This window comes from Vespula pensylvanica, chromosome 7 (assembly GCF_014466175.1).
Source record: "Vespula pensylvanica isolate Volc-1 chromosome 7, ASM1446617v1, whole genome shotgun sequence".
Taxonomy (NCBI): domain Eukaryota; kingdom Metazoa; phylum Arthropoda; class Insecta; order Hymenoptera; family Vespidae; genus Vespula; species Vespula pensylvanica.
In genome coordinates, this window is record NC_057691.1 from 8,227,406 (window position 1) to 8,240,036 (window position 12,631).

Genomic DNA, 12,631 nt, shown 5'->3' on the forward strand with positions numbered 1-12,631 from the left:
TCCTATTGATTTTACGGCCATTCCCCTCCTACCTTTGGTATGCACCCACCAAAGTTATGAGAACGTTCGATTCGAGATGGTTCCGTATCGAAGATCTCGTTGGCTGTATTCATTAATCCGCCGGATAGATACGTTGGAATAATTCATTCAGCAGTCCAGCCAGATTTATGTAAAGATTATGTAAATAGTATCCGCGTTAACACAAATTCATCCGAGAGAACCGAATTGAACTATTATATACGTATTTATACATATACACAAGTATATCAGAGTCGTCGTTTCTTCGAAGACAAATGATCGTTATGGCCGGGAGCCAGGGAGAAAATTATTTTTCCAACAAAGAATCTCGCCATTCTTAACGGATTTAATTCGTGGTTTTTCTCGTAACGAACGTGGAAGGCAAAGGGAATTCTAAAAATAGTATTCGTTCTACTCTCGAAAATCGCAAATAATCCGGGCCACGATATTAAAGCTACTTTGGGCGGAGCTTTTCTTTCATAAGCAAAAAAAATCCGTTAATGATGTTCGTGGATGAGAAGGAGTGAACGAGGAAAGGCGAGCGTCTTCTATCGCGATAGTTACGTTTTCAAACCGCAACGGACCGAATAGGATTTACGTAACAATGCGCACGGTAGTCTGATTGCCCGGCGTCTGCTTCTCTAATTGGTTCGTCAGAAGTTCGCGTACCGCGCCAACGTCGAAAAGCGATTGCCAACTCTCAAGTTTATTATCCTTTGCCACCACCGGTCCGGATGTTATTGCTACGAAAGAGGAGAGGAAGAGAGAGAGAGAGAGAGAGAGAGAGAGAGAGAGAGAGAGCGAGCGAAGATGAGAGGAGAACGGAACGATGGTCCTCGAAGCTCTCCGGACAACGGATCCTGGGATAATCGAGGTGACGCCATTCTCTTCGTCTCTATCTTATTCTCTCTCTTTCTCTCTTTGCTATTTACACGTGCATCTGTCGTCTTCTCTGATACGTGCGTACACGCGTTCGGTCACGTGCGCGAATCGACTAGGACGAAGCGTTCGTGCGTGACACGCGCGAACGATTTTCTATCTCCCAATGCTGTCAATTGCTCCGATAGCTTCGAGATTCCTATTGTTAGTTCTCACAATACCGCAAGTACCAATCGAACTATTCTTTAAATTCATCGATTGGATTTGATTGGATAAGGAAAGCGGATGACCTTTGTGTAACGAAGGATAAACAAAAAATGATAAAAAACAAAATAGGTGATGCCGGCAAGCATTCCCTTCTTGAGATACGAAGAATCGACACGTTTCCTTTAATTTCACGAAAGACGGAACGGTTCAGTCTCCAAGTTCATTGCCCTCGCGATTTTTTACAAAGTTCCTTCGGTCTGTCGAAATTTTTTGACGAGGTTGTTAGACATTTATTCGTATAAATTAACGCAACGATACAAATATCTTCTTAATAACTTCTTAATAAACGATACGATAATAGCGTACGTGGTACTATGACCTTAGGCGAAAATTTGTAATAGAAAATCAAAACGAATGTGCGAAAAAGGGGGAACTTATAAAGAAAGAAAAAAAAAAAAGTCGTTAATAAACGTCCCATAAACTGGGAATTTTTGGGCGTAGAGGTAGAAATAAAGCGTGTGTGCTTGCGTGCGTACGCGTTATGCAGTAAATCTTATTAGGAGTGACCACGAGAGCGTAGGACGGAGAGGCGATTCTGAAAACGGTGTGTGGCCATGCCGGTGGTGGTAGGTTCGCTCTCTCGCACGTACACGTATCTTGTTTTTGCCTTTGCGTGCTCATGTGTGCGCTCATGCAGTCACGTGCGTAAACAGAAAATGAAAGAAAAGAAGCGTTAGCTATGCACATACGTGCGTCCGGATAGGTACTTGTAATGTGCAACTGCTCTCGTGCATCCATCTTCAATGGCGTAGGATCTGTCTTCTTTTTTCAATACTTTTTTTTACGATTCATCCTTCAAACGATTTGTTATTCGAATGATATGAATGATAAGTAATCCTATAGCTTTAGCGTCACAAGTTCGTGATACCGTTATATGCTTAAGAGTTTATAAATTATTCCTCGTATCTTATTAAATTTCTACACTTACGCTTTTACTTCTTCGTTCAGTTCGAAATCGGATGGCGTCAAGAACACACACGTTTATTTGTCGCACATGTAAATTCATCCTATGGGCGTTCGTAAACGTGCACGAATGTGATTTCGCCCCTTCGACGTGCGAAGTATACTAGAGGCAAACACGAGGGGTTGCTTTGCCGATGGGACGAGAGTTTGTCAACGTTCTGTCTCTCTCTCTCTCTCTCTCCCTCCCTCTCTGTATCTCTCTATCTCTCTCTTTCTCCGTTTCCATCTCTTTCCCGTGGTAGGACGATTTTTCTATTCGCGAATGTTCCATTCGTCATATAATCGATATGAACTCAGGGGATTCTGTCTTTTAAATTCCAAACAAAACGGAGATATGCTCGAGAATTCTATCTTGCGAGAAGAATTCAATGCTTTTTGCCGAAAGGATAGGAACAAAAGTTTTTCTATGAAATGTTTTTTAGGGCGGCACAGGATCGATAGAGACGAGTTCGTTTACCAAATGATATATTATAGCGTTCGAATGTCTTCGTAACGAGGGGAATAGGATATTATAAGTCACATAAACTCGATTATCATTGTACGAAAAAAGATACTTTAACGAGGAAAAAATTTTTTACTCGAAGCTATTGATCTTTTTTTAAAAATGTCTGATACAAACGTTGCGGATGTCGAACGTGTTGCTTTAAAATTGAAACCATTTTAAACGGAAATTCTTTACAAGTTGAGTAAATAAATAACACAAGAGAGAGAAGAACCGTCTGACAAAACTCGATAACTCGTTATCGGTTTTGCGGTGAGCAGGGATAGTTCAAGAATATTCATGTTTTTCTAAAGAAAAAACAAAAAAAAAAAAAAGAAAGAAAAAAGAAAGAAAAAGAAGAGTCGTGACTTTTAGAAGGAATGTCAACCCTTTAATAAACTCTCGTACAATAGATTTTAAAACTTTACAGAATAAATGAACTGTCTATCGGCAAAGTTAGAAACGTTTACCATCGACATTCCCATAGAAATCGCGTAGCTTTTTTCCTGCGTCCTAACAAAAAACCATTCACGATGAGTGATTCTCCCGGAACGATTTCAAATTCGATCGTTCGACGCGCATATGTGACAAATCTCGACGTTTACCGAGACTATTTGTTCATCGATCGATTTAGTCCTTGTAATTGTATCACATCTACGTCATCGATTTCGATGGGATTCCATTGATGTATACCACGTTGTACGGGGGTGGTAACTTCGATAAAGTCGTGGCTGATCGCTTCTTACGGAAGTTTATAAAAGTGATAAAGCTCATAGCGATGGCCAACAAGATGGAAGCACCGATTACGATATCGGTTACAATGACTGACTGTCTAAACGACGTATTTATGTCTATGCCGGTAGATACCTCTTGGATGCTTTCTCCAGTAAGACCGACCACGCAAGTCCAACGACCCACGTCCTCTGGTTGAAAATTCTTTCCTGAAAGGAATATCGAAGTGCGTGAAAAAGAAACTTTTCGATTTCCCGAAAGCTGAGATCTCTCGGTTCAATAACGAGGTGAAAGGGATGGTGAAGAGGATTGGACGATATCCTCCGCGACGCGAATGGAAATTTTCATTCGAACTAAACTTTTTCTCGGAGGTAAGAGAGCCAGCCGATCTCGTAGTTTCGCGGCTCGCTTCTCGGTAAGCCCTGAATCGATTTTTATTCGGGAAAGCGCGTCACTATTTCCCCTAGTTGGTATTCTTCGGGCGGAAACGCTGGCTCTGCTCTTTGAACGCGAGGAACGAGAAATAGAATTATAGGTTCTTTGAAAGTAAAAGCATGCGCGCGACTGACTACGATTAGGTTTTTGAAAAGCAAAGTAGATTGAATGCGTAACCGATCTCACCAACATTCTATTTTTATCTTTATAATATCGCGATATTTATGTTGCAAATTGTTCGTATCGTTATTTTGTACGGCTTGAAAAATAATTATAAACTAGAACGTGTAGCGAGAACGTTTGCTTCGTATAATTTGGTGCTTTATGACAATAATTTGAAATTTAATTAATAATAAACCAACATTATGCGTATTTTCGATGCTATGCGTTTATTATGCTTCGTAAAAAAGGAAAAAAAATAAATAAAAAATATGAAAAAAATAGTGAAGAATTTCAGTACGGGGACTTTATTAAAAGCGACGAAAATTCATGAATATTTGTGCTGTACAATCGCAAAACAACCTCGCTGGAAAAGTATGCGCGCGCGTATAAACTCGGTTTATTGGATTAGAGTTTTAACGTGGTATGCCGCGTATAATGAATGAGCTTGGATCCTCCTTACCATTATTTTGTTGTCTCTCGTACTTTATCGATCAAGGTAGAATATTGTCGCTAGTCATACTTACCGAGAATAATTAATTCGCAACGTCTCTCGTATATCTCGGACATGTATCGATGATTCGTGTCGTAACGAATACCACGTCCGCCCGGTCGTATCCATCGACAGTAATCGATATTATTATTTAGATTGGGAAGAAGGTGACAAGACAAATTCAAATTGTTTTCTCCGTTAAACGTCAGTTCTTTTTCTTCCGCGAGCACGTAGTTATCTGCAAAAGTAATTTTTTTTTCTCTTTACACATGCAAACGAACGAGTTACATGCGAGGACGCCTAACTGGCACGGAGCGTTTCTTCTGTAATTATTTTTCATGTAATTTTAAATAATTGTACCGGAGCTTTCGTAACGTTTGTTGCATCATTCATTGAAACATCGTTTCTATTATTTAAGGTTATTTATCAGTGAACGAGCCGTGCCAATGAGATCTAAATAATTCTCAATTAAAATTTATCGACCTGTGACTGTGACCCATACGGTGGCTTCTACCTCGCTATGATTTTTGATACCCATGTAACAACTCCATTCGCCATGATACTCGTTCACGGCATTGTTTATAAACGCACCGCATTCACCTCGCGAGAAACCAAGGCCTTCGTACAAAAATGTTTTAGGCGGTAAGACATTATTGACCGTGGTGACGGAATATGTCGTTCCAATCGGACTTCGGAGCCAACAATAATTCAAGACCGTATTGGTGCTACACTTGATCTAGAAATCGACGTTGCTCGTTATGTATATAGGTAATAACAAAGTATTCGATATACGCAAACATCGGTAATTACCTTGAAACTGTCGTTTCGTTTGACCATTACATTTTCGGCGAACGTAGCGATGCTCTTTGGTAATGCAAATTTGGGATTCTTTGACGGTGTATCTTGTGATTGATTATAGTCAACATACAAGATAGAACCATACGTATCTACTTCTGATAGACCTTTCACTGCCATCTCGCATCTCCATATACCATAATCATATTCTTCCGGCTCATGAATCGTCATACCGCAAGTTATTTCCTCATTTGTTCCTTGATAAAACTCGTATCTGTGGAGTAAAAGCGTTAAAAGTCGATAAATAATTTTGATTCCATTTGGAAAGAAATACGTCGGATATACGCGAATAACCTTTCTTTTTTCTTTAATTTTTAAACATTTCTCCTTTCGAATTGCATTTTACTCACGAAATGTACTCGTTTTTCGTGCATATTTCATGTTACGGATTACTTAACTTTACGGCTACGCTCATATACGCGTGGGACTGCGACGTAAAACTCGTAAAAATTTTTTAAAGCCTACAGATACGCGTACGTTCGTTTGTTCCACTTTATTAGTCTATGCGTGGCAATAAATAATCGCGGTGCTGTTGACCATATCGCGTAATACAATGCCGCACTATTTTACGAGCCGACGCGTTACACCCATAGCTGAGAAGACAAAGGTGTGTGTCAATAAAAAAAGCAAAAAGATAAAAAAGGGGAAACGTATAAATGAACCATACATATATTGTACAATGGTAGCATTAACCCATAACGCGCTACTGTATTGGATGCTCATCGTCCTTTTGTATATTTCACGAACGTTTATCAAAGATATTCAATTCATTTTTCTCCAAAATCTTTAATTCATTCATTTTTATTTTTTTTTGGTTTAAAGGCCACATAAATCAAAGACTTCCTGTTAAACCGACTTCCAGCTAATTTCTTTTAATGGTACTTTTTTTATCTTGTATATTCGCTTGGTCGTAAAGCGCGATAACAACGTACGATACGCGTTACACACCCCATCAACTTTAATATTATTTCGTGTAATCTTCTTTATAGATAATCCCATTGAAAAATTGCAGGTTGAAATGCGTTTGCTCACATACTTGCCACTTCCGACACCTGGGCTAATCTGCAACATTGTACCGTTTGGGTTGATAAAGAGACAATATTGAAGAGGATCCTGTGGAGTTTTGCGTACACGACAGAGTATATTAACTTCGTGTTTAGTGACGTTGACGTTAGTGATCACAGCCTCTGAATCTATAACGATCATATTTTCATTTCATTAAATGCATTTAGAATCACGAAGGTGTTTCGACATAGGACGATCAAACGTTTTCCGAGACAAATTTATAACGTTTTGCGGCAAGTTAAATATTATAGAGAACGAAGGAAAAAGTTACATGGAGAAAAATCGTCGAGGTACCGCGGGAAAATGTCTATTTTTCGTTGCCACCGCGACGATTAATATTCCGCCTGGAATTTTGTGAAATCACCGAGAGTACGCCGGTTTCTCCATTTTCGCGAATATAAGACGCCATCGTTGAAACGTCGTGCGTCTGAAAGGACAATCGGGACCTTTATGGATGGACAACAATAGATTTCCCCTCGAAGGAAACGTTCTTTTCGCGTCCGTTTCAGACTTTTCGTTCGAAGGCTCGAGAGTCTCACCGTAAGTTGTAATCATGATGTCGATTTCGACCGGAACGAGTCTTCCATTTAGCCCGTAACGAGCTTTCCAAAGTCCGTCGTGGTACGGCGTGACGGTTGCAATGTCATATTCACATTTTCCGATCGTCAAGGGCAATTTCACGCCGTGAGAATCTGTCAGCTGGCAATACGTCGGTTTAATGCCGTCGAGAGTTATCTTGGCTGGTGACCGCAACGCCAACGTTATATTTTGCTGCATCAACAAGACATTATAAATAAGTGACATATTCGAATGAATCAATGAGAACGAAAATCGCATAGCGCCGATGAAACGGGCTCTTAAATTATGGAGAAATAAAGCGAGAAATATTTCGATCGAGTATAAACGGTAATTAAAACGGTTTGGAGATCGATTAATCTTATCGGTCGGTCAATTATTAGAATGGTTATAATATGTACGTTGAAGTACGATCTAGGCGTTGATGAGTTCGATAACGATCATCGTTTGAAAAAAAAAAAAAAAAGAAATATAGCGGAAGATAATGTTAATAAAATTCATACAAACGTGCTCGTATTTTACGAACGAAAAATTAATGGCTCTTTGGAGGAAAGAGTTATGTATTTTCGATGGCGGCTAGAATTTTTCGATTCTTCAAAATTGTTCGTACATAAAGGGGGCAAGATGTCGAAAGGATTTCTTAACGTTGAAGGAATCTCGTTGAGAAATATTTACGTGTCACGACGGCTCGTATTTTCTAGAGTGACACGATCCTCCGTGCCTCTCCTTGCTTCCTTTAGTACCATTAATCCAAACCCGACTACGTCGCCAAGCCTCCATTATACTAACCGACTGTGAGTTGATGTAACTTCATGCTCTAAACTAAGTGAAACTCTCTTTGTCTCTCTCTCTCTCTCTCTCTCTCTCTTGTCAGGTTGATATCGTCACCGGTATGTTTCCGTTAGCGATATCTATGATTCAACGTGTTTCTAGAGAACATCGAAACGTCTCCTGAAAGTGTCGTACTATCGCATCTTCTCGTAAGATCGAGTGCATCTATCTATTTACGCGATTGCTGAGAATTTAATCGAACGTTCGGAGAACCGTAGGATTTCGATTTTTATAGAGCAGATTTCGAACGATTAGAGAGGAGGACTTATGAAAAAAAAAAGAAAAAAAATTAAATAAAATCGTTCATAAGAAGAAAAAGTAAAACGGTTCGCTCAAAGGAGACACGTGGCGTTTAAATCGTTTTTCACTTAAGAGGAAATCACTGTCAAATTCTAAACAGAAATTTAAGAGAGATCGTGTATAGACTAAGAGCTTTTCATTCTATTCTTCGGACCCTCTTTTCGGCGACAAGATTTACCATCAGGTTACCCTCTTTCCCCTCCTACCGTTGGCTACATCGTAGAAAACGTTCGAGTGCGAGTCGAATGGGCAAGTTTAGTCGTTCTATCGCATCGATTGTACAGAGGCGAGAGAAAGAATTTCGAGAATGGACCCTTCCAACTTCGAGCAAACGGAGGGTCACCGAAACACCAGTCGGAACTTCATGAGACGATAGTTCCTTCAACCTGCCGCCTCTCAATTTTTAATTATACTTGCTCCGTTCCCTTTCGTCTTAACTAGTTTCGCTGAAAGCCGAAGACGACCAATATGCATTATTTAGAGAGACATGATTCTTTAATACCGACCGATATTTTCTTGTCTAGATGGAATCGATAGAATTCTTCAATTTTACAAACCTACCTGTTCTTTTATGACTTCATCCTCATTTTGTACATCAAGATTGAATATAGCAGATACGAGCTCGTTACTTTTGTAAATCGCACGGAGATGCCATTCACCGTGATGTTCTGAATTTACCAAAATTCGAACACCGCAACGACCATATTTTTCAACGTTCTTTTTGCTCTCGGATAAAACGTCGAATGTCTCCTTCTAAAATAACGAATAATAATAAATAAGTAATCCCAGTGTTATTACACTTTGATAGTAAGAATAACACGTTGAAAAGTTGTACCTTTGAGTTTATTACATTGCAAGCGATTATATCTCCAAGCTCATTTGCAATCTTTGCACTCACGTAATACCCTTCGTAGACTTTTATAGTTTTGCCAGGACTGATTGTACCCTCCTGAAATCAGCACGTACAGGATGTAACAATAAATTTCTCTCGTATTTAAAAGAACGAAGATCGCGAAGATTATTCCTTTTATAGTATTTATTTGCAATGTTTTAATATCCCTATAAAGGACAGATTAAACGATCTCTACCATTCCAGAATATATGTAGTAGTCATAAATCTGAAATTCTTTATCTTTTTGATATTGTATAATTTTCCAGTATCCAGTATCGTTCAAGATGGGCTTGGCTATTGAAAGCGAACAGGAATAATTGGAATCACCATACAGCCTGGTATTTTCATCGATAAGACTACAGTTAGGTTTGTAAGTATATTTTTGCCCGTTATTCGTTTCAACGACACATTTGCTAGCACCTTCTTCCGTGACTGCTAATTTCGGAGATTTTCCGTTTATAAATATCACCGTTTTCACTGAAAGCACATAGAGCGTATTTGTGAATTAGCTCGTTAAATATTGCATTCGTTTTTCTTTTGAATATTTTGCGGAAAACGATTGACGAGGAGGATGAACGGTTAAAAGAGTTTATCGCGAGATAAGGAAAAATAGAGGAACGATAATATCTCTTATATTCGGTGAAAAAGTGATTCTTGATTTTTCCATTTCTCCGCATATAGATATGCACGTGTACATATATTTATATACGTGTGTGTGTTTATATAGAAATGTATATCCATATGTAGATATATCTCTCCTTTCTTCCCTTGTCTTCGTTGTCACGAGATGAAAAGAAGAATAACGTCTAATAAATTTCATGCAAGGTACGTTGAAAGTGAAAGAGAGGTACACTCGTGATTCGGACGTTCGAGAAAGGCCGCACGTTTTGAAATGGGGAAACGGAGGGTTCGCCACGTTCGTACAGAGAAAGGGTGGGACCCGTTGGTGGAACAATAAATCTGAAGATTTACCCGAAAGACCACGGTTGAACTGTACCGCCAAAAGGCACATGAAAATAATGAATCGCGTCATGTTGCCTCTAAAACCGCAAGAACTTTGATCGTTTTTAAGATCAAACGACTTCTTTTATAACGCGTCGTAGTAGTCGAACGATAGAGAAATTGCATTTAAGGTTAACGATTATCGCAGGCCTTTTTTCCTAAGCTTCTTTTATCGCGTTACAAACGTTTTCAGAAACGTCATCAAAGACTTAACTCGTTTTATTACGTTACGTGCCAAGCGAGAGCACGTTGACGTTCGTAGAATCATTACGGTTTAGTTATGAAACTTATCACTGATTTTTATTATATAGATACACACACATACGTAATAGTATATAAAAGAAAATATCGTATCTGTTGATATATAATTGGTTTACTCGTCGATACGATCTTTCAGCATTATCCACGTTTTCGTGTTATCATGAAATTGAGAACACGTCCGCGTGCCTATATGTTTGGCCGACACACCTACGCGCATTCATTCGTTCCTACGTAGATATATGTATATATATATATATATATATATATATATATATATATATATGCCAACGAGAACAGCAAAGTTATTGATCGTATTGTAAAGCGTTCACACCGTTCGAGATACGATATTGGTAATTATCGTTGCGTCCTTAACTTTTAACCTCTTATCACGTACGTGCCATCTGCTGAGTCTATTTGAAATAGTGATTCGTTCCAATTAAACGATCGCTAGCCACTAGGGCCACCGGCATGGTTTAGAGTACTCTATTTACTTTGTTTTAGAATTTCGTATACATACGTACTTTCCGAATAAACACTCGTTTGCGAAAAGATGAAGAGATTAAACGTTTGCACGATACGCCACCGGCGGAATCAAGAGTCGCTTGGCAATCCTTAGATGAGAGTTTCTACTGTATTAGCAAAGCATGAAATCGTGGAACATTGTGTTCTCCGTCTCTCTCTCTCTCTCTCTCTCTCTCTCTCTCTCTCTCTCTCTCTCTCTCTCTCTCTCTCTCTCTCTCTCTCTCTCTCTCTCTCTCTCTCTCGGTTCGTGTGACGCTACTAACGATATTTTCGACATCTACTAACTTAAGTTCTAACTTGAGTCTTCCTAGAGCGTATTAGACATCTCGCGTTCTATATAATCGACTTTGCTTCGATGCAAAGCTTTACGTATATTGTTAATTTCTGACGTAAGTAGATTCGACGAGTACCTCTGTTTTCGAATAATGTTCCGGTAATGATATGAGATTATCCATTAATTCGTCGGTCCAATGAAAACTTGCGTATGCAACGTATCTATATATACTTGCATATATACATACGTATGTACAGACCTCACGCACATATATATTTATTAGATTTTTACAAAAAAGATTGAATTTTCCATCCAGCACCGGAGGGAGATTTTATCTTATCTTATAAAATACTCGATGCAATTATTTACGAACGTATCGACACGTCGATAACGAGCAAATCAATTTCGATAAAAATTAATTGCACGTACGCCGGTAGATAATTTTCCGAGTAAAAATGGTCAGCGTGAAAAGAAATTCTCGAAATGATTTTCTTGATACGCATCATAGGTGTATAGGTGCACGTACGAGCACGTCGAGTGATCGAGAGAGATAGAGAGAGAGAGAGAGAGAGAGAGAGAGAGAGAGAGAGAGAGAGAGAGAGAGAGAGAGAGAGAGAGAGAGAGAATGAGAGATGGAAGAAGTAACCAGATTATCGATACGCGCGGGGGAAAAGCGGAGAAGAGGCCGGTCGTTCGGCCGGTGCCTATCGAAACGACTCGTTCTTGTGAAGTCGGAAAAGCCCATTTCAATGTCCCTTGTGCCATCAGGCAATCCCATTTGAGATTAGACGCAGGCGTGAATTGTGTTACCTTGGAGTTTGAGCGGATCAAAGGCAAATTCCCGGTTGGGATGCATACGTACGTAATTGATATGCCTGATGGGGGTTTCCAAGTCGGATAGTCAATTACCATAATCTTGTTGCGGGGAGAGGGAAAGAGGAACAGAGGAAGAGAGATAAAGAGACAGCTCGTGGCGATTTCATACGGCGAAGCGGCCGTGTGTATACACACACCGCGGATATATCAATTCGATTTCGACGGAACGAAAGAAACGCGTATACCGGGGCTCACCGTGTTATTAGATTCCGACTCGAGTATTATATGCACCGTGCACGCGACCGATCCCTCGCTCTTTTCTCTTCCCCTCTTTCTACTCCTCCGCAATCTCCTCCCTCTCTTCCCACCCTTTCAATTAGTGAGCAGGATACCCGCGTTATTAATCTTCGCGAGCGTATGATGTGAATTCGTCGCGATGCGATTCGGATTTAACTTTCCGCCCTGTATTTCCCCTGCTTCGTCGTTAGCAGGGTGCATGTTTGTGTACAAACACAAATTTTTCAACTTGCATCAATCAACGTTACTGCCCAATTTACACAATGTACGTAAGTGTACCGTAGGCGCGATATATAATCGTATGGAGTATCGGAGGTTTCGTTGTGTATAAAAGTAAACAATATTGTTGGCAAAATATAATAGTAAAATCACGCTGAGATGGGATTTCGACGAAAATATAATCGTATAAAAACGATCGTTTGCCCGAGTCGGAAAGATTTTATCAAATTTATTAACGAGCAGAAAATACAAATTATCGAGGATTGCTAGTTTTAAAATAGTTATGATCGTACA

The 12,631-nt window shown here is 39.5% G+C and overlaps 1 protein-coding gene across 1 annotated transcript; it reads right to left on the reverse strand.

The window, feature by feature from the left end:
• Positions 1-2,977: 2,977 nt before the first annotated feature.
• Positions 2,978-10,090, reverse strand: LOC122630472. Its single transcript, XM_043814990.1, has 10 exons — positions 9,919-10,090; positions 9,143-9,423; positions 8,890-9,003; positions 8,616-8,807; positions 6,887-7,118; positions 6,319-6,475; positions 5,238-5,496; positions 4,911-5,163; positions 4,462-4,665; positions 2,978-3,549 (listed from the first exon to the last, which is right to left on the reverse strand). Exons 1-10 carry the CDS (start codon positions 9,977-9,979, stop codon positions 3,263-3,265), a joined length of 2,040 nt encoding a protein of 679 aa, XP_043670925.1. The 5' UTR covers positions 9,980-10,090; the 3' UTR covers positions 2,978-3,262.
• Between the last annotated feature and the right edge of the window lie 2,541 nt (positions 10,091-12,631).

Excerpts from the sequence above, each read along its gene's own strand:
- LOC122630472 (XM_043814990.1), bottom strand. The coding sequence starts at position 9,979 with ATGACGCGATTCATTATTTTCATGTGCCTTTTGGCGGTACAGTTCAAC. Across the intron at positions 9,424-9,918 it reads GTTCAACCGTGGTCTTTCGG|TGAAAACGGTGATATTTATA; the intron begins GTAAATCTTCAG and ends ATGTGCTTTCAG. Across the intron at positions 6,476-6,886 it reads CATCATGATTACAACTTACG|ATTCAGAGGCTGTGATCACT; the intron begins GTGAGACTCTCG and ends TGATCGTTATAG.